Source organism: Prosopis cineraria, unplaced genomic scaffold, assembly GCF_029017545.1.
Source record: "Prosopis cineraria cultivar Desert tree isolate PC_DT_omini unplaced genomic scaffold, ASM2901754v1 PC9, whole genome shotgun sequence".
NCBI lineage: Eukaryota > Viridiplantae > Streptophyta > Magnoliopsida > Fabales > Fabaceae > Prosopis > Prosopis cineraria.
In genome coordinates this window covers 26,644,621-26,668,394 of record NW_026555340.1, presented here as the reverse complement: position 1 = coordinate 26,668,394, position 23,774 = coordinate 26,644,621, and the positions used below count along the sequence as shown (strand labels likewise).

At 31.0% G+C, this 23,774-nt stretch overlaps 1 protein-coding gene across 1 annotated transcript; it reads left to right on the top strand.

Annotated features, from left to right (window-relative positions):
• Positions 1 to 18,199: 18,199 nt before the first annotated feature.
• LOC129320941 (EIN3-binding F-box protein 2-like) lies at positions 18,200 to 21,738 on the top strand. Its single transcript, XM_054966626.1, has 2 exons — positions 18,200 to 18,549; positions 19,061 to 21,738. The coding sequence occupies exons 1-2, from the start codon at positions 18,525 to 18,527 to the stop codon at positions 20,932 to 20,934; spliced, it is 1,899 nt and encodes a 632-aa protein (XP_054822601.1). The 5' UTR covers positions 18,200 to 18,524; the 3' UTR covers positions 20,935 to 21,738.
• The last annotated feature ends 2,036 nt before the right edge of the window (positions 21,739 to 23,774 follow it).

The window sequence follows — 23,774 nt, the reverse complement described above, 5'->3', positions numbered from 1 at the left end:
CATAATGCAAACAATCACAATGTTACAATTATTTAACTTAGACAATCCATGCTAAAAATACTCTTTGAATTGATTCTTAATTTTTCAACAAGGTTCTCGAATTTTTTAAGCCTTCCTGGAAAAGTTCTTACAAACTTAATTGCATGCTGAATGAGTTCAATAGATTGATTCATATCTTTAAGGCCCTCAAAAACAATCAAATATAAACTATGAGCAGTACATCGTATCTACAATAATTCTTCTATCACATACTATACCACCTAAATCCTTCAAACGTTTTTCGAAAAACACAATAGCAAAAACATTGGAGGAAGCATTATGAACTATAATTGCAAAGATTTCTCAATATCCTAATAGAATAAGCATCCCTCACTTTCATTGCAAATGGTATCCACTTTATGGTTTTCAACCACACAAATTCAAAATTCATTTTTGTAATGTATATTTCTCATCAATACAATAGACAGCCAAACACATAGTTGGAATTGTGTATCGAAGTCCAACAACCTATGGTGAGGGACACATGAACTTTAGATTTCTTAGAATACCTTTTTCAAATGTTTTGCTTCTTTTAGATATATCTTGTAGCACAACCTAGTCATAGTGGTATGTGAGAGGCATGTAAATCTTAGTTCAACCACTTCTAACATTTTTTTTAAAACCCTACCTTTTCATAACTTGAAACAGTATCTCGTCCAAGATGATGAATTGAGCAAGTCGGATTCTTTAGGCAACAATCAAAATGTCGCCAAAGGTTTTTAGTCCCAATTTTGGAAGGATGGCTAGCAAAATCCTTTCCATAATAGTTGCATTTGGCTCAATGCTCACCTTTTTTGTTTATAAACTTTTCAAAATGATTCCACATGTTAAATGTTGTGCTCTTTTTTCGTTTGGGGGGTGGTACTTCTTCAACTTGAGTAGTTTTAGATTCAGTAGGTGGTGTGATGGGGTTGGTAGCTTTAGACTTCCACAGCTTGCACATTTTCCATGGGTATTTGTGTGTTGCTCAATTAGCCCTATAGTGAATTAAAAATACTAGAATAAACCAATCACAAACTATAAAAAATCACAGCCCACGGATTTAATTCAAGTTTAAAACAAAACAATCGTGTCATTTGCATCACAAATGCCACCAGCTAATCACCGACCTGCATGTCTAACATTATATTTCTAGGTTCCCCTTTATTTTGTTCTATGAAAATCAAACTTGTTCTCCATATCTGTGTGCAATTGAGTCTTAATAGGTAATAACGACCTTGACGAGCCTTCTCTAAATGTTCAAAAAAATCCAGACCGCATCAATCTAGACAACTAATCAATACTAATGAAGGAGAACAAAAATAGAACAAGCAAATGTTTTATGTCTCCGAGCTGCTAGGCCGCTTGGCAAACAGTGAATGGGCGATGGGCAATGTGATGGCAAAGGCGAACTTTCTCGAGTTTCACTCTTGAACTCGAACAAGGAAGAAGAGAAATTGAATGAAGTTAGGGCTGTTGGTTTGGGTGACTGACTAGGTGAGTGGGTGTGGGTCTGATTAAAAAAAAAAAAAGTATATACGATCGGGTACGAGCTACCCAAGTCTTTACCCGTTATCCACCCGCTTTTTGTCACACAGGTAGCCAACCGCTCATACCCGTTTTTCTCCTTTCAAGTATGGGGTACCAGATCAAGTAGGTACGAGCAGGTTTGTGGGTAAAATGCTCACCTCTAATACAAACAATTTAGTATATCAAATCAATAATCAGATCATTCTTCTGAGGCCAAACTGGGATTTTGTTCTAAAACTAAGCCAATGCTTTATTGTTTTGCCCAACGGAAGATGGACGTGTATAATGTTCAACCTAAAATCTGATTGATGGAATCCAGACATCACTGCCGTTGCCTATAATTATTATGTTTGTAAAGTGAGTCTTACCCACGAGGTGGCTGGAAAGATGAGAAAACACTAGTTCGTTTTCTATCGAACAGAATGTTTTCCATTGTGGCCAAAACCAAAAAGGAACAGCAGTGTTTTCCTCCGACACTAGAGGCGTTTCTGGCGCTGGTCTACATTACATTTACGCTTTCTATTTTGTTCTTTCACTAGTACAAGAATCAATTATTTTTTCCTAGTCAGCACACTGATGCAGGCGGCTTATTTCATATTGTCATTCTTTTATTATGCAACGTTTGCCAGATCAGTACCTAAAAGCAAACAAGTTAGCATGTTTCTTGAAACTTCTTGTTATGCAATACTTGCAAACACAAGCATTATATCAGATGGGGGATATCAGTTGTGGCTGCTATTATCGATAATTCTAAAGGGGTGAAAATGGAGGCTAGCTTTTGTGATAATTCGTTTTGCTAAAGCATTGTGGAGATTTCATACAGAAAACAAAAATGGTGTCTTTTGAAGCATGGATCCTAAAGATGGTGGAGAGAATCAAGTACCTTTGACAGTTTCAACTTATAAAAAAAAAAAAAAAAGGCTACGGTTAAAGTCGTGCAAGAGAAAACAGTTTCAGGTCATGTCATTGAGCAAAAAATCCCGACATTCCAAAGGAGAATCGTTGAGAATCTTGATATCTTAATTTGCGTGGTATACACATGGTGGGTAAGCTAGCATGCATGTTTATGAGTTTTTCTGAAGACATGGTTAAAGATAACGATACAATTCTATATCGTAATATCTTTGATCTCCTTGATAGTGTGGGTGATATTGGAAATTGGGATTCATTTCAAATTAGGTTGAGAGCCTTAATCGAGATAAAGTAGACACTCACTCTTGGGTATTTACCATCTAATAAAGACTAAACTCTTCAAGAATGGCTAAAAGCTTGGCTATAGTATTAGATTAGTATTCAATATTCTGTGTATTTAGTGAATTCTTTTATCTGTTTATCGTTGCATTATTTTAAAAAATAGAACCATCTGCGTCCAATATCTAACCCAGCCTGGTTGAGGTGGGTATCATTTAGAATTCATATCTCTACCTCAAATCCAGATATTCAACCTTGCTTCCAATTTGAGGTTGTCAATTATATTTTGATAACCGATGAAAGCAATATCACCCTCAGGAGCAATCTCAGTTGGAAAATATGTTTCTACACTTTATGTTTCATGTGTTCTGGTAAACAGTCGCTGCCAAGGGAATTCTTACACGCAAGCTTCATGCTGTGTGTTTTTATAAACGCAGTTTCAACTCTTCTGCCGTTTTCTTGAATTTTTGGTTTGATTTTGTTTAATATACATATTTTGAAACTTAAGCTTGATTTTGTTGAACATTCGTTGTGATGGAAGCGGACAATTTTTTGGGATCAGCTTTGCTTCCTTGTTTCTACCATTGTACGTTGTCGTGTTAGTAATCAGGAAAATCCAGGCTTATCAAACGTATCTTTGACAAAGCCCACAATTTTACCTTGTCAAATAATACCTAAATATGTTGTCTTTTCCTGATTCTAGTGAGAGCAATCACAAAATATTCTTTTAAAAATTTTTTTGTTATCAGTCAACAGAAACTAAATTTTTTCTCTACCGATTTACAGCTATTTAACTTAGCATGGCTTGATTTAGGTTAATCAAGGTCTAATACATTTTCTGAACATCGATTGATGTCACGGGGAAAAGGACAAAGAAAAAGAAAAAGTATCTATGAGTTGCTTCTTTGCTGCTGGGAAAAGCACCATCTCTCATGTTTAACGTTGCTCGTGAAATTAAAATTAACGTCGTGGCCAATTGCAATGGATAGAGTATTTTATATTCACGTATTCTCATTATTAACTCACCATCTTTATTATTTTCTTTTTAATATTTTTTAATGTGCCATATATGAATGCAAGGAATTTAAACTCTACCAGATATGAGGCTGTAAAATTGAGAATAGTTCATTGCTACTAGTTAAATTCTCAACCAGATTTTTTTACTGCACTTCTTATTTCTTTTTATTTGTTTGATTTATTATAGATTCTGGAATCTTAATCCGATGTACGATGAACTAATCAACCAAAATGAGGCATGCATGCTGATAAAAAAAAAATGCAAATTCAGATTACTTCAAAAACAAGAATTAGACTAAAAACACAAGTGGGTCATCGTTGAAAATCGAAGACTCTTTTTGAGACTGACACTGAATCTGGGCCTGTTCATGTTTCCTCAACAAACACACCCATTTGACGTAGTCTCTTTCCTGACCTTTCGTTTTATCAGTATCAATTCTTTTATGATATAGATAAAACACAAAGCCCCCACTAGTCCACTCTTTAATTAATTAACATTATTAATATGACTTTGTATGTTACATGAACCAACCACTTGATGTTCAATGTCACTCTTCTGAATTATCATGAACTTACTTTTCAATGGATCTTGCATGTACATTGCACACTTTTTGTTTCCATCTTATCTTTTATTCAAACTCGACAAGATGATTATATCAACTAGAAAGAGGACTTTAATAGTATTTTAAAAAGAAAACACAATTATTGATTTCTATAATTTTATTAGGTTTTATTTTTAGTCTTTGTATTTTTTTAGTATTTTTAATCTTTATAGTCCCTATGATTTAACATCATTAGAGATCTCAGGAGCAAACGTTATCCAATCTTATTAAAATTATAAGAACTTAAACTACTAAAAAAAACTAAAAGAATTAAAAGCCAAACCTATAAAACTGTAGAGATCAATAATTGTGCTTTCCCTATCTTGAATCAATAGTTGAATTTGACTCCTACTAACGTATATAAAATAATTTTGAGTGATGTACCTGCTAATAATATTAAGTGATGGATTTTTCTTTAAGCATGATGGTGAGGCTCAAATTTAAATTAATTGATACTATTAATGCTTTGTTTGCCCATGGTTTGCTTATAAAGTGACAATTTTTAGGCAAGTGTGGTTTTGCAATGTCCGAATTATAGCTAAGTATTTTATGTATTTCCTTCGATCTTATTTATAATATAGAAAGAGATATATATTTTTGACTCTATTTATAAGACTTGTCATTGACATTTAATTATAATTTTTTCTTTTTACCCCGTTAAATGTTAGTAAAAATAGTATATGTTGTTAACATATATATATATATATATATATTTAATAAAAGTAAAATTAAAAACTTAATATTTTTGTAGAGGGAGTTAATAAGTTTTAATTTTTTTTTAATTTCAGTTAAATATATAAAAAATGATTTATAAATAAGATTGAAATGAATACTAAATTATATACTTAAAAAAATTATAATTTTGAATGTTGTAGTTATGGCCGACATGTTGGTAAATTATATACAGGGATGGAGGAAGTAATTTTCAGAGGAAGGAATCTCTTTTCAACTTGCGTGTTGCCTTATTTATGGGTGAAGTTGTTTTTTATTAATTGCCCACTTGTTACTTTTTGTAGCAGTTTTGTATAGCTTGATTAGCGAAACTTGGATCTGTAATTAGCTAAAGTCATTAACATGACCGAATCGATGATTTTGAGATTAGCAATTTGACAGACACGTTTTATTGGCTTAGGTGTCTCATGAACCCAATCATAGGGGCTCACATGGGATGCTAATCAATCCTGCCATGCATGATTCTCCAAGTTGGATCGTATATTCTCTAATTAATACAATTACGTAATAGTACTAATCACAAGAAACTATATCACAGAGATAGATATACTAAAATTATTCCAATTCAAAGAGCAAATAAAATATGTAGCATTATGGATCAAGATACATATAATGGGCAAACATTTTTAAAAATGATGAAAGACCTGGAATAACAATATATTAACCACAACTTGGATTGGAAGAGGGATGTTTTAATCTTCTCAGCCTTTATTCTTAAAATAACATGCGAACCCCTTTTTTTTTCCTTTCAAAAAAAGCCATTTAATGACAATTTTTAATATATATTTTAATTTAACATATAAATTCATGGCATACGTTTAATTTAGTCTACGTAAATTTTAGGAATTTAATTAGTTTTTATAAAAAAGAATTTAATTAATGGGTTTAGTGGCCCTAAGTTTTTCTTTTTTTTAAATTTGTAAGTACCTTGAACTCAATATTAAATCATTTTTGTTTTAAATGTTTGAAATGCGCTATTTTACCACTCCATTGTCAATGCGGCATTATGTCCATTTCTGATAGAATGGTTTTCACTATTTCTATATTTTTTTTATAATATGATATTAGGTTGAGGGTTACTTCTAACTATAAATTTAAAATACTCGCAAATTTTATAAAAAAAAGTAAAGGAAAAAAGTGGCTTTTTATTCAATATTTTATCATAAAAATAGTGGGAAACACTCCACAAAAAAACAAACAAACAAACATTATGCGCTTTAATGGTTGGTTGACGAGGTCGCACATTTTGAAAATTTGAGGATAAAAATGAAATAATGTTGATTTTAATGTACCTACAAACTTTAAATGTAAAGTTTAAGAACAAAAATAACTATTAACCTATAATGGATTATATCAATAACCTTTTAGTTGATGTATGCCAAAAGTTCACCTTAGCCTGATACCACAATATTATTTTGGAGACAAAAATATGCCGGGCACTATATTATTAGAATCAATATAATTATAATGTTTTGTTTTATTGTGGTGCTTTAAGTTCTAATTTGTTTCATATTTATCTCGTAACCTGATTGAATAATTCAAAATGGTCGCTCGATTTCTTTTATCTTAGTCTACAATAATCTTTACTTTTTAATATTTCAAAATTATCGCACATTAAAATTCCACAGACTAAATTAAAACAAGTAAATAATTAAGAGATAAACACTATTGTTAGCACAGGCAAAGATCGATGTGCATGAATGAGAGTCCAAAATTTCGAAGAAATTCATGCACTGGGAGAATATAGCATATATCATTCTAACAACCCATTGACGAAGGAGCAATGATTTCTGGGAATTTGCTCATGAGAAGTTCACGCGCAAAAAGACTATCAGATCAGAATTGTTACATTACAAGAGAGAGATAGAGATTAGAGAGCAAGGTGGAGAAAATATTAATTAAGAAATAACAGAAACGTATACACTTTGGATGTGTGAGGAATGAGAAATGATAGAAAAATAAAAAAAGAAGATGGAGGTAGGTTAGGTGCATTGTTTGGAGAGGCGCATGTGACCATATAAACAATAATAAACTTGGTTTCTAATTAGCCTCCACACTCTCTGCTGCTATCAGATACATATGATCAGTGTGCCCATTCCGGTGCGTGCATTAGCACCCCATGATTCTCACGTTGCTCCTAATTTATTCCTCATTCAATTTCTTCATGCATATCTGTTTTGCATTGGTGTCTTCATTCATGCATGTACCTTCAAATTTCAAACCTAATCTGTAAGTTCCAAGGAAGAATGGTAAACGAGGGCACAAATTAAGCAGGCAAGTGACCGGCCATGCATGGACCCTCATTTTCCTGGCGGTTTTATTTGTCAATACAATCTATTAATGATAGGAAGTGACTGCTTAGAAACAAGAAAGAACAAATTAAACAGGCATGAGTAATGAAAAAACATCATATCTTAATTCAAAATCTAAATATTTAAATTTAAGGATCATTATTCTTTATTATATATTAGTTATTAAACTCAATTTTATTTAATTTAGGACTTCTCACATCAACCTAAGTTACTTACACTTAAAAAATATACCATGATCAAATTAAACACGTATGTATACAAACATGTCAACTCCAAGCTCAAACCCTGTAACTCTCCCAAGAGAGGGAAGTGATGCTAGCTGCCGTCAAGACAGCTTTGCCGTTGACCCAGGTTGGATTTTTAGCTTTGTCCATCTCAGCCTCTCATATGCTCCCTCCAAATCAAAATATAGAGCATTAATAATTAATTTATAGTTTTAAAAAAATGTTAATTAAAATCTTAATTTTTTAAAAATGTTGCATCTCTTTAATTATACTCTTATTAAATTTTTTATATAAGTACCTTAATAATAATAATAATTAAAATTTTAATGCATTATTTTTTCAAAACAAATAATAAATAAAGTAGGAGTGTGGTTGAAAAAATAATTATAAAAATTATTAAATGTCATGTATTTCAGACCAAGTGAAGTTTTTAGAAGATATCTTATATTGTAATTTAAAAAGTATGGTCAAAATGGCACCGCGCATGTATCAAAATCATATATGTTCAATTGTACGTACAGAACATATTTGGAGATGCATGCATTGAATATGTGTATCCATCTACACATATGTGATCAAGTTGAAGGGGCAATGCACATAATTATATAAACTCACTAACTGAGTCCGTCAACAATTTTGTTTTATTTTTCAATTGAAGGAGTAATTTAGACATGTTTTATGATTTGTGTTATTAGGGAGCCGGCTCTGACAGTGGCAAACTCCAAACCCTACACTAACTTCAAAAAATATATATAAAAGAAATAAGAGATTGATATGAAAATAGATACATAAACGGTGGATGTAACAAGAGGTAGAAGTTGCAGATCAGAAACGTGCCTTCAAAGTCTGCATCTCCAAATTGGGGTCAGGTTAAGGGAAGAGGGGGACTCTCTGACATTCTTCTCACTGTGCATATAACTTGACATTATATCTATCCATTTAATTTTACTCTCAGTTTTATTAATACATACACATGAATGCTACTGTTTTTATATTTAATACTCTCTTCCATCTCAAAATTTATAAAACATTTTTTAATAAAATCACACATATTATTAAAATTTATCAAATACACTCTACAATTTTATTTTTTTAAATAAAAATATATAATTTTAAAAATACCCTTCATTTAATACTCTCTTTATGAAAGAATATTAAAAAAATATAATTAAAAAATAATATTAAAAAATATCATTAAAAATTTTTAATTTTTATTAAAATATTTTATATTTTAAGATATTAAATCTTTTTTAACAGTATTCTATAATTTAAAATGAGGGGTTATAAATACATAGAGGAGGGAATTGATTATCCACACATAGTCTTGCCATGTGTAACCTTGTGAAAGGTGCCATTATCTTTAACTCACATGTATAAGCTTTTGTATAAAATTAGAAATAAGGGTCGAGTTTGAAGGTCATGTTTAAATAAAGATTCAAGCTTGAAATGAGTTTGGACCCACGTGGTCTTCCAAGCCTTGTTATTTTTTTTTACAATCTATGTAAAAAATGATATGTAGAGAAAAACCTAATGTTTAAATTTCTTTAATTTTTTATCCCTCAACTCTCACTCTCTCAGCCTTTTTTATTTGATCAAGACTCTCACTCTTTTAGCCTAAAGATTAAATATTTTACGGTTACTCATCTGCTCTCCCATCAACCATTGCTTATCTTTGCCTCACTAAGTATCTTTGCTCTCCCGTTTAGCCATCAGTGATCCTTGACTCATCTCTAATCTATGCCTTACTTAAAGTCGCTCGGCTCTCCCTCTTGCATCTACATGCATTGTCACTCCTCACATCTATCGCATCTGCTCTCCCTCACGCCTCTCACGATCTGCTTTCTACTCGCAATTGTTGTCTTCCCGTGGGTGCTAGGTAACCGATACTTTGATCTTTGATTGTCTTATATAGGTGCTATGGATCTCACCAAATTTAACCAAAATATTTTTTTTTGCCAATCAGAGCAATTACCTTAATTTATTTTATGTTAAATTTTAAAATATTTTAATTAAATTATAATATTAATTTTTTATTTTTTACAATCGGGCTTACGAGTCAAGCCCTAAGCCTATTACATGAGGGCCAGGTCTTAGAATTTAGAGAAATTTTGAAAAATTGAGTTTTAGGGTTAAGTCTGCCTATTTCCTAACTTTACTTTTTTGTATGGTTGTCTTCCTTCGAGGAGAGGCGTCTCTTTCTTTTTCTCCCTCCATATCCCCAATCCTTACCATTCATTTTTATACTATCAGAATCATGTAGGCAATAGGTTTATATTCATTTATTTTTTTCAATAAAAGCTTTTACTCTTTTTATTTAAAAATATAAGATATTTTTAATTAAATTTTACTCCTAATAAAGTAGTTACTTGTATTCAAATTAATCATATCTTTTCATATTTATTCTTATTTAATAGAGTGTTTTACCCTAATAAATATAAATTAATTATTCAATAGGGTTACTTTTTAAAAAAAATATAATGATTACACCTTGAAAAATTAAAAATATTTTATATTTTTTAAAGGGAGAGTATTATTTTTATTATATATATATATATTAATTAACTCTTTGTTCTTTTGTATTATTCTTTTTAGTTAATAAGATAGGAGATCGATAGGTGGATGTGTAATTTATGCATGCAAGCCTTTTCATTTAACAAATTCACACACTCCGTAAATTGTTTTCCGCAAATAAAATTTGTAAAAGATATTTAAAAAATCCAAATTCATATGATTAAGATCATATACACAGAATATTGCAGTTAGTGCTTTCTGTTTTTCTTTTATCTACAATTAGTGCTTTCTAAAATTACTAAAATATAACAGTTTGTTTCTAATATTATTAGATTGCTCATAAGAGATAACAAATCCATAAACATGCATCTTTTTAGGATTGAAGAAGATATATGTATGTTTTTAACTTCATAAGACGTGCAATAATAATTTCAGAAAATACAGATAAAAATAATAATTGGTTTTATAATATTAATTAGGAGGAATTATATTTTATTTTTTAAAAAAATCACATATCAGTTGCATAAGTTGTTTTATGTTTTATTCTTAGATGTCATTTTCCAGAGATAAACTAAATTGGTATGAAATGGGGCAAGACATTTGGAGAAGACATGATAATGTGTATATCTGAATGAGGATTAATTAGTTAGTTGTGTGGGTTTAATTATTCATCTTATACAATGAATGAGGGACTAACTAACAAGGGTACTGCATAGTGATGCACGATTCTCGATGATCTCTCAACCAACAACCACGATTAAAGGAAAATAACTGTTTCAAGATTTTTTTAATATCGATTAGATCATCATCATGCTTTACTTACATTTAAATTTGTAAAAAATACTTGATGATTTTGAATGCGTGGGGCAAGTTAAGTATTTGAAACGGGCAAGATTGAACCGGCTTTTAAGATTGAACATGTCACCATCTTCAGAATTCCTAGTGAAGGCTTTTAAGATTTTCGATCAAGTCATTGTATAAACAAGAGAATTCTTCTCTTAATACAAATCAACAAGTTTTTAATTAACATTTTAAGATTTTTAGGTCTTAAAAGTGTCGTTATTCTTTTCATCTGCTCCAAAAGTGTCATTATCTCACCATTATACACATGAACAGAAAATTAACACCCTCAGTGTCACGCATAAACCCTTCATTTGTCTAAACAGGATTAGAAAAACCTTGGCTTTCACTTCATTCTGATTTGCCCAACTGAATTACTCCCTCCGATCCAAAATATATCTTTATTTTTAATTATAAATATCATAAGTTTTTCTTTTTACTCCTTCCCTAAATGTCAATAATAAATTAAATGAGATAATTTTTTTTAATAAAGTACTATAATATAAGAAAGCTTGAACTTCTTTGTAGATGAATAAAGTTTTAGCTATTTTGAATAGTGAGAAAAACGTAATAAATATCAATAAGAAGTAAGTTAATAAATACAAGGAGAAAATAAAAAAAAATTCAAAACCTATTAAATGTCTTATATTTTAAATCAATATGAGTTGAAAAAAAATCTTATAATTTAAACCAAAGAGAGTATATTTTAACGTGAAGCAAAGAATTAAAAGCCAAAGAGATTGGCAGGTTGTTTATTTTATAATCATAAGCTTTAAAAAAAGAGATTCATTGATCCTAACCTACCCTCTAAGGTTTTTTGTGCTTCTTTCTTTAATGCTCACTTTTTTTAATTACCTCTCAAGGAAATCTGTTTTTTAATTAGAAATATTTAGGTGAGTTGGGTCACAAATTTACCACCCATAAAGAAAAGTATTTGTTACATAATTTTTTCAATTTTAGTGGCTGAGTTGGTACAGCATATACAAATAAAAAAATGTGAGGGCCATAGAAAGTATGTAAATAAGCCATGAGTACATCGATCTCAACTGTATATATTAGCAAATAAATAAAATATTAAAGTATTTATTTAATTTTTTAACTTTATATAAATTTTTAGTTCATCATTTAATTTTATAAAGCATCTTTTCAGTTTATAATTTTAGCACCATTAGTTTTGTCAACAGAAAAATTCCTACAATGAAGTTTCAGATATTAAAATTCATTCTCAAATGTTAATATATTAAGCTTGATTTTTTTAAAATAACAATTATTGACACAAAAAATAATTATTTAAAATTAACAATATTAAAGTTAAATGACTAAAAAATGCTTTATAAAATTAAAGAACTAAACTGAAATTTTATATAAAGTTAGGATATCAAAGGTACACTTTAGCATAAATAAAATGTCATCAAATACTTAACTAAATTCTATGCTCGCCTGTCATAGGATGATAAGTAACATATTAATCCATGATTAAATTGTTTAAATTTTAATTAAACAACCTAAAATGTGTTTTTTATCGCACATGAGTGTTCTCCCATTAAAAGGAATCTTATTTAATATAAGGTGGATCACTAAGTGTAAATATATTCCAATAAAAATTTAAACATTGATTTGTTATATTGTCAAGATTGCCCCATTCTACTTAATCAAACCTTATTAATAATATAAAATGTGTTTTATTCTACTCCCTTCCTTTCAGATTACAAGACAACCTTGGAGAAATTTTTTATTTTTAAATATAAAATAATTTAAGAAAAATAAAATTTTATTAATAATTTTTTTATAACATTATCTTTTAAGTGGAGAGAGAGTTTTTTAAAGTTTATAACTTTATTTTAAAAAAAAAAGATTTGTAAAGTATTATTATTATTTTTTATTGATAAGCGTAATTTTATTTTTAATTGTTCTATAATTTGGAATTGACGGAATATCGATTTTAACCAAGAATGAGTCCCACATGTTACATGATATCCAAAGTGAACATAAAGAAAGTAAATTTGAGATTTAATAAGATGACGGCAATGTAATTAAAAAAGATAAAAGATATTAAAACATAAATCATCTAAAATTAGTTCGAATGATTAAAAATCTTATCATAAAAGAAAAACTTAACTAGAGACTTTCATGTAATAATTTGAAAGCACTGAAAGATAGAAGATAAGACAATGAAAAATCAAAATTTTGAAGAAAAATTCAACATTCAACATCACGCAGTGGAAGCTATCAAGAATATGTTCAATTTAATATCGTGGAAAATTGAAATGTTATTATTATTTTTTTCAAATGTCATGAAAGTATTAATGAAGATCTTTGCATCTTATGTTGAGCCACGTATGCTATCTGATACTTTATATTAATGGACCCACCAGTGGGGAAATAACGAAGGTTCTGATTAAACTGAAATTCATTGAATGTCTAATTGTCTGAGCAGAAAAGTCTTTTGAAAAAAGCACCCTTCAAATTCTTTCACTGTGGTCCCTTTTCATTCCTTCTTTCTCTCTATATGGGCCCCGCCTCATCTATTAATATTTTTTTCAAGAGAAAATAATGACGAAGGAATGTTACAGAAAAGTTATATCAATTAAAAATTAATTATTATTAAAATTTAAATAAAAAACTAAATGAATTATTATTAATTTAAAATAAATTATTATTAAAATTTAAATGGATATTTATTGATATAAGACTAACTCAGATCAACAAATATTTATTTAAATTTTAACAATAAATAATCATTAATTAATATAAATTTTCTCTAATGACTCTTAATTGATATTTTTCTTATTTTCTATATATATTCCTTCACCAACCTTAAAAGTAAGTTGTTAATATTGTGAGTTTAAATAAATTCGTAACAGGAATGTAAATTCAAAATATAAATTTGGATTGTAAGTTTATAAAAATTTGCCTTTATTAATAAATAACTTTTAAAAATATATGATTAAATAATTAAAATATAAATATGATCGTGATTTAATTTATGTATTTCAAATATAAATTATTAAAATTTAATCCATATACATTCATAAATTATTATATTTAATGTAAAAATTTTAAAACAGGGAAACTTATTTTTGGTGTTTTTAGTTTTTTTCATTAATGTTATTTTTTATTTTTTTAGTTTTATTTTTTATTGAACTAGATTTTACTATTCCTATGAACCAAGTTCTAGATAGTATATACTTAGTTTAATAAGTTTATGAGTGAATTGACACAATTTTATAGGTTAAAAAAGTAAAAATAGTAAACTTGAAGAATTAATTCGTGAGTTTATATAATTGAGTTTTATCTAATTGAATTTTAGAATGAGTTAACAAGGTTTTATAAGTTGAAAATATAGAAAAGATAAATCTAGAGAATCAATTCAAGAGTTTAACGGTGATGATTGAAAGTAATTTCTTGTCATTTCCCTTCAATTTATCCCCCAGATAGGATTTTAATCATATCTTATCTAATTTAAGATTAAATCCTTTAAGGTGGGCAGTACCTTATTTAATTTAGCTGAAAAATAAAAACATCTACCCATTGTCCGTATAATTAAAGGTCAACTTGATGTGTGGCTTGTAATGCATATACTCCTTCTAGTTCAAAATATAAATATTTCCTTTCCATTTTATCTCTTGTATTTATCAACTTAAATTATTGTACATGTAAATTTATGGCATTATAAGTTAGAATTAAGGGTAAGAAAATAAAACAATATATATATATATATATATATTCATGACAATAAAACATTAGGTTAATATATAAGTTGGACTTTGAATGATAAATTTAGGGGCGATTTAAATTCTAAACTTTAATAAGATGCATTATGAACCCTCAATAATTAAAGTTGGGATAACTTCACCCCTATTGTTAACTTTTAACAAATGTTTGTGAAATTCATTTAAAAAAAATTACATTTTAAGCCTTAAAAGTTTGTTAAAAGTTAATGACAAAGATGAAATTACCCTAACTTTAATTATTTAAAATTTAGAATATACTTGTTTAAAAGTTTAAAGTTCAAATCATCTCTAGACATACAGTTTAGGGTCTAAATTGTATATTAATTTTTTTGTATTTTAAAAAATGTACTTTAATCAATAATAATTTAATAGTAACAGAAAAAAAGTATATTATGCATATTATATTAAATTTTAAAAATATTTTAAAAAAGTGTGTAAGTTTTTTAGTTTGAATTGATCGATAAAAATAAAAATTTATAAAATAAAATCAAATACTTTTATGATAAATAAAAAGATAAAGAAAAAAGTGTATGAAGAAGAATTTATTTTAAATCTTTCCCTAACAAAGAATGATAATGTTATTTTTTATTGATATTATTATGAGATTTCATTATGTTAAAGAATATTTTTAATCGAATCTCACCCATGATAAAATTTTACTTATCTTTAGACTAATCCTATCTTTTAATATTTACTCCTATTTAATAGGAGTGTTTTATTTTAAAATAAATATAAAATAATTAATAGATAAAATTTTAAAAAAAGATAATAATTATATATTAAAAGATTAAAAATATTATATTTTAAACTATTAGGAATTATTTATATTTTGGAGTGAAGGAAGTAATGCGCGGAGTCTTAAGAAAAATATGCTTCTTAATATAGATTTTATATGCATTGATATTATTTTGGTGATTATATATGCATTAATATTTTTCTATCAATATCCATCCATTGTACTTTTATTCTTTTCTTCCATTTTCGGTGATTATATTTGAACATCGCACGTAAAATCAACTGTACTACTGGAAATGGTTGTTGGAGGTAATGTCAATCTATTTATTGGGCCAATAGGGGATCATGTCAATCTTAATTTCCCATCTAACACGGAAATTACTAGCAAATTAACTTTAAAATGAAACATTGATTCTGAGGTTAGCATCTGAAAGCAAAATTAGAAAGACAAATTATCGACTACACCTCTTGTTTTTCCCCGTTTGGAAAACATGAATGGGTTGTCAAAAGTTTTTAGAAAAAAGATGTAGTACTGTTTTTTCCTTGAATATAAAGATGAACATACCTTAATGAAACATGTTTAAACTTCTAATAAAAAAGAAACATGCTTAAACTTTAAAAATAAATTAAAAATATATTTTTATTACAACAAAAATATACTTTTGATCTTCTAGGACTCGAATTTGAATTTATAATTTTATAATAAATTTTTTTGTCTTCTATACTTTAGGTAACCACAAAAAAGAAAGAAAGAAAGGAAAAGTCTCTAATAACAATTTTAAATGATAAAAAAACATTTTCATGTGTTAATTTTCAACAAATCATTTTATTTTGAAAATAAAATGAGCCAAAAGGATACTTTATAATTATTAAAATTAACACGTCCATGCTACTGTTTGTAAGCTGTAACTGTTTTGTCAGCATTTAAAATTATTTTGTTAGTGTTTTTTAATTAGATTCAGTATTAGATACTAAAATTAAACTTTATAAAATTAAAGGATTAAATTAAAATCTTATTTGAAATTAAAAAAAATTAAAAGTGCACTGTTTTATGATCAAATAAATAAAAATTAAAGAAATAGTATATGTTTGAGGTATTTTAGTAAGATTTTATGAGAAATTTAGGAGAAATATGCATTTTAAGTATTTTTCCAAAAACATATTAATTAGCCTGGTTTTAGTTAATTGAAGTAGCTCACTTACTGTTGTAGGATTCCAGAGCAAAACCCAACAACTTCCTTTTGTAAGATTAATGTTTTGTATCTCATTGTTGGTTTTCAATTCACGAATAACAGTTTAGTAACCGAGGAAATAGACCCCAAGAGCAAATAAATTAAATCATAGGATTCAGTACATTAACAGCACATCCACCTGAAAGTGACCCCGCTACAACTTCGTACTTTGGTGCTATTAATCAAAGTGTTCAGAAAACAAAAAATTATAAAAAAAAAAATTGTGATGTTTGTTTTTCTAACCAGGCCGGTTATTTTAATCTACCTGCCGAAAATAATGGGTTTGATATGAAGATTATGCAGTGTATCTACGTTAGTCATTAGGTTAAGTCATTTTCTTTAAATTAAGCTAAAAAGTTAATTAAATTCCAAATTAAAAAGAACCATGCAATTTTTTGTTTTTGACAAAATCTGAAACCAATGCGCAAGAGCAAAACCATGGGCATGCAAATTAACAAATATTGGTTGAGAGCAAGGCTATTATATTATAATGCTAAATCAAATCTAAAATCCAAACTTAATAATAGTGTAGATTTTTTTTAATCTTACAGGTAGATCTAATAAATAAAGTTGGTATATAAATCTTCTGAAATTGACATTCACGAATTTGTGCGATTTTTTTTAATATTTTCTTTTCTTTTATTATTTTTAATAAAATATAAAATCTTCCCTTTCATTTTTTTTAAATATGAATTTCATGAAATTTACGGATTCTCAGTTTCAAAAAATCAATTCCTATAAAATTAACACCAAATCCCAAAATTTTAGCAATTGGCTTAAGTATTACTAACTCGTTGTTCAACTGCTCAACCTGTAAGCCCTTAGGAGTTCAAACTTCAAACATATCTTTTTTTTTTTAAAATAATTGCTTTATTATTTCTTTTTTCCAAGTGAATGACTAAATACATTTAATCCAACTTCAATACGACGAACTATGAGACCTACACTTGGCCCTCTTGTCCAGTTTTTTAATCTGTTTCTTCCAAATATCTCATTGCCACCCCAACACTTACCTTCACACCTTTCAGACTCCTTTTCATTCTCCATACTACCAAGTTGCCAAATGTCTCTCAAGTTATATTTTTTAAAAATAAAATAATAAAAAGGGCACACTGAACTTAACCATTAAAAATTTGCTAACTGTTAACAAGCTGTTTTCTTCCTTACTTAACAGCGTGCATGAGACACAGATTTGTTCATGCATTTTGTCATTAAATTAAGAAGATTTGAAGAGGTTATTTGTTCTGCTCATTGTATCTCTAAAACTTGTGTACTTAAAAATGCTGCTAGAAAATTCGAATGGATCTTTAACAAGGTAATGTAGCGGTAATCATGTATCCAAGTCAAGTACAATAGGAAAGTCCTCATACAAATAATAGGATAATTAGGTGCTTAAAAAATTACAGTTGAAAATTTGAAATTGTATTTTCCTGAAAGAGAGAGAGAGAGAGAGAGAGAGAGAGGTGGTGGGAAAAGCGGTTCCTGGTATTGTATTTTAAAGGCCTGGTTTTGTGAAAAGGTTCAATGCATGTAGCATTCATTCCCCTGTGTGAGACAGAGGAGGGGAAATGAAGCTGTTGACGACACCTCTGTTTCTTCCTTTCCCAATATAAAATTTTTCCCTCCCATTCAATTCTTCTCATTCCGCTCCCTCTTTAAACGCTGCTTCCTTTCCTTTCTTTTTTTCCCTGCTCCTGTGGGGTTACTCTTCTCTAATGTTCTTGGTCTTTCTGCTTCACCTTCTCATCATCCTCTTTCCTTTGTTTCTGTACATCCTGCTTGTCTTGCTGTTTCCCCGTTTTGTCAGGTTTTGGTTTTCGGAGCTTGGTTTCTCGTTGTGGTACTCATGTCGGCCATCGTCAATTACAGTGGTATGCCTTCTTGAGTTTTTTGGGTCTCTTGAAGTTTGAATCCGTTGAAAATCGACGGCTTTCGATGTTTGGTGATAGTTCTGGTGCATGCTGCTAAGTTTGGGTTCTCGACGAGTTTCCTTTAGATTTTGTGATTCAGATGAAAAAAGATAGTAAAAAAAATTACATTTCTAATGGAGTTTATCAAATTGGCTTTCCCCACTACATTTCTAATAAATTCAGAAAAGCTAATATCTACGGAAAAAACAGAGATGATATCTATATTTGATTACATGCATATGATTACCCCTTGAGTTTGTCCTTGTAATAAGAATCCGTTGAAAAGAGAAAAACAAATCTACTTCTCTCTGTTTAACTGGGTAAATAAATGCACTGGTTATAAATTATAATGTATCGATTGTTTGAATCTTATTATTATAGGAGGGATAAGTTATGAGATGCTCCCGGTAGAATTTACCATAATGCGGATCCATTTTTGTGTGAGGCCTGACTCTGTGAATGGGTTTTTCAGGAGACGATGACCTCTATCCTGGGGGTTCTTTATATGCTATTGGTTCCAATTTCGATGTGTACTACCCTCCTAGCAAGCGAGCTCGGATCAGTGCCTCTTTTATCTTTGAAAATCTCGAGTCTGAGCAAGATCAAAGGCCTACCATTGAAGTTCTTCCTGACGAGTGCCTATTTGAGATATTCAGACGGCTTCCTACTGGCAAAGAAAGGAGCTTATGCGCTGGTGTATCTAAGAGATGGCTCATGCTCATGAGCAGTATCAGCAAAGCTGAAATCTGCAAGTCTGCTTCCTCTGATATCGAAATGAATCCTGCTGATGAGGATCAAGACAGTGAAGATGATGGCTACCTTACAAAGTGTTTGGAAGGGAGGAAAGCAAATGATGTAAGACTGGCTGCAGCAGTGGTTGGCACTAGTGGCCGTGGTGGACTGGGGAAACTCTCTATCAAAGGAAACAACTCTGTATGTGGGGTCACTAACATGGCCCTCTCGGCCGTTGCTCGTGGCTGCCCTTGTCTCAGATCACTTTCTTTATGGAATGTATCTTCTGTTGGGGATGAGGGCCTGATGGAGATAGCAAAAGGATGCCATATGTTGGAGAAGCTTGATTTATGCCAGACTACTTCTATTAGTAACAAGAGTTTGATTGCCATAGCTGAGGGATGCCCCAATTTGACCACCTTAAATATTGAATCATGTCCAAAGATTGGAAATGAGGGGCTGCAAGCTGTTGCAAAATTCTGCCCCGACTTACGGTGCATCACTATCAAGGATTGCCCTCTTGTTGGGGATCATGGAGTTTCAAGTCTGTTAGCATCAGCTTCCAATCTATCAAAGGTGAAGCTTCAGTCTTTGAACATTACTGACTTTTCTCTGGCTGTCATTGGCCATTATGGAAAGACAATTACAAATTTGGTTCTTAGTGACCTCCGAAATGTCAGTGAAAAGGGATTTTGGGTCATGGGTATTGCTCAGGGTCTGCTGAAATTGATTTCAATTACTATTATTTCCTGTCGAGGGGTAACTGATGCAAGCATTGAAGCCATGGGTACAGGTTGCCACAACCTAAAGCAGATGTGCCTTCGTAAGTGTTACTTTGTATCTGACAATGGGCTAGCAGCATTTGCCAAAACTGCAGGATCTCTTGAGAGCTTGCACTTGGAGGAGTGTAGTAGGATCACCCAGTCTGGGATTATTATTGCCCTTTCAGATCTCAAATCAAAGTTGAAGTCTCTCACGCTTGTGAAGTGCATGGGAATTAAAGATATAGATATGGAAGAATCTATGCTCTCTCCTTGCATGTCTCTTCGATCTCTAACAATAAAAAACTGTCCTGGTTTTGGTAGTGCAAGCCTGGCTATGGTTGGGAAGTTGTGCCCTCAACTTCAGCACATTGATCTCACTGGGCTCTATGGCATAACCGATGCTGGTATTCTCCCTCTTTTGGAGAACTGTGAAGCAGGACTTGTCAAGGTGAACCTTGCTGGCTGTTGGAACTTGACCGATGACATAGTTTCAACTTTGTTAAAGCTACACGGTGGGACGCTTGAACTGCTGAATCTTGATGGCTGCATGAAGATTACTGATGCAAGCTTGGCTGTGATTGCTAATGATTGCCTGCTGTTAAATGATCTGGATTTGTCAAAGTGTGCAATCACTGATTCAGGTGTAGCTGTTCTTTCCAGTGCCAAGCAACTCAGTCTGCGAGTGCTTTCCCTTTCAGGCTGTTATGATATATCAAACAAGAGTGTCCCTTTCCTTAAAAAATTGGGTCGGACCTTGGAGGGGTTGAATCTTCAAAACTGCAATTCAATTGGCAGCAGCAAAATTGAGTTGTTGATGGAGAGTTTGTGGAGATGTGATATTCTGGCTTAATGGATATAGTAACAAGTGCATCTGCTTGGAGCCGGGAAGCATTTACAATTAAAGAAGGCTTTGAAATGCAGGTAGAAACTCAGAAGAACGCAAAGTACATGTATGAATCTCATAATAATCAACTCTGGTGGCGGTCGGCATACTTTTTGGGCTGATATGCATATCTCAGGTGGACTAATTGGCAGTTCGAGGACCTGGTTGTTTTCTAGTGAACTGTGGCAGATCCTTTCTTGACCCCCCTTTTTTCAGGCATTTCTTCCCCTTGAAGTGCTTGTTCCAACCCTTTTGGACTCTCTAGCAAGAGGCTGCACTCTTTTAAGGCTATAGATCTCTGAAAACACAGATACCAAGTCCAGGATGATGCTTTGATTGCCACTTGTGGACAGTGCATTGTTTATGCGAGGTCTTATTTTGGGTTGCTGGATGTTGTATAATGAGTGTTTTAGCTTTTATTTCCATACTTAAGCTTTTAGTCCGTTTGTTCTTAAATCTTGATATCAGTGTAGTCCCTCGAGTCTTTTAAGGGTCTTGCTGCTCCTTAAAGGGATGAGGGGATGTCTTAAAACTTTCCCTAAGTCTGTCTTCTGAGTTTTGACTATGTAGTTGAGTGGGTCAGTTTCTGAGGCTAGGTGTTTTGTATTCAAGGGCTTTAGTGGTGGCAGTTCCTTCACGGCTTCACCTAGTCTGCTACAACAACGACCCTTGTTTTGGGTTTTGTTTTTATCAGGTCCTTGTTTTTGTAGGTTTATCTCTGCAAACCACTCAATTGATCTATAGTGAAACAACTACTCCTTACCCTTATTATTGTAATCTCTTCTTTTTTGTTGTGAATATATATGTGTTTAGGGATATACCCACACAGACAGATAAAGCACTTGCAAGTTCACACACACACACACACACACACACATATTGGTAAAAAGCTCATATACATTTTAGTATCAGAATATTAAGAAAAGGAAAATGGGGTTGAAGATTGATGGAAAAGGAAGGGGTTGAAATTGAGGAACAGAATTGTTGGTGTAGTCCATGGGAATCGAATTACTAAGAGTGATGAGTGTTTCCTTGGTGAGAGCTGGTGGGTAGTACCTAACACCTATGCAGCATCTTTAGAGGAAAGAGCAACAACCCTTGTTACATGTAGCTGCTCTTTTTTGCACACACACTGTACTAAAGGATCTGTTTTGATATAGGAGGATCGAATTTCTTTCCTAATTGGGGCAAGAATCTGCAGCAACAAAATAGGGCAGTGAGTATCGAGAAATTGTGCCATAAGAAAACGCGCGTTGGAGAGAAAGAATGATGGTTAGCTGCACATGCACTTGCACTACTTGCTCAAGAATGGCAAACACTGCGTCTGCTGCTGCCTACTTTCTGGAGTACTGTAAATCTTCAAGTATATCACTCTCTGTGCCAGTCCTATCGACCCCATGGGATTTTGTCTGCTCCCACCATGTGGCTCTTCTGAGAATCTGCTTTCACTTCTTATTTCTCAATTCTCACCCCACTGTTCTCCTTCCCTTAAAATAAGAGAGGAAATCCTTTTAGACTTAAAATTTCATGAAACATTAATTATAGATCCTTTAGACTTCCAATCCTGATTTGCTTGACTAATGGAAGAAATCCTGGTTCAACCTTTGTATGAATCCTGGTTTGGGGAACAAAGATCTTAGAGATAATCATCTCCAACCTCTGGCAGCCCATGAAAAGATTTTATGCTTGTGTTTTTTGTCCCAGCGAAGATGCTAGCCATGTTATTATCGCTCTGATGAGTAATTTCAAAGTAATCTACCCTTTGTACCAATTTTATCACCAAAAAAATGAAGAATACAAATTGATATTATACACCAGAATTTTAGGTAAAACAAGATTTAGCTTATTTCTATACCTTGTGACTTTTCTAAAATGACATTTATATGAGAAATCTTCCACAAACATCGTGCACCTTTCAATTATGAGGAGATCATCAGAAGATTAGTGAGAAATACGTTTATGTCAGTTTTGACTTTTGAATCATACATGAATCTTGTGAAAAATGCTTACATTACCAAATCTAGATATGTAAAATAAGGACAGTCTAATGACTCTCTCTCTCTATATCTTGTGTAAAAGTTTAGGCATGTTGAATTCTAAATTCTTATGTCATGACAAGTCTCATGGTTAAAAAACTACTTATAAAAATATTTACATGTTATTCATTAACAGGATCTTCACCATAATGTCTTTGCAACTATGAATCACAATCTTATGGACTTGACCGACATTCTATACACTCTCTCTCTCTCTCGGGTTGCAAAAATAATAAATAAAAAAGTGTACAATGTTGTGAGGGATAGAAACGGAAGAAACATTGAAATGACGCCACCGCTTACTTTGTTTGTCCTTCTAAACTTACTACAGGAATCTCTCCTCCCCCTTCTCTCCTTCTTTTCTTTAATTACGTTTCTCTGACATGTCATGTCTCTGCACTTTCCCTAACGTACGTACTCAAGTTCATAATTGTTTTGTCTCTGATTTATACTATTTTTATATTAAATTTAAAAACATCTTGAATGGCATATATATTTGCGATGGAATTATAAATTTATCGCAATGTAATATAAATAGAATCCGTCCTTTTCCCAAGGCCACTCCAGTTTATGTTCATATCAGATGAATCAAGTCAACTACTACACCAGACTCTGTTTTGTGTTTGACATGGCAGCTTCCTACAGGCTACAATTACAATGCGGATTGTTTGGGAAGAATTTTATTAAACGACCAAGAATGGGCAATGTTGATTTTAAAAACCTACTGAATTTTAATTATTTAAAAAACTCAAAATTTAAGTTTAGAAGTGC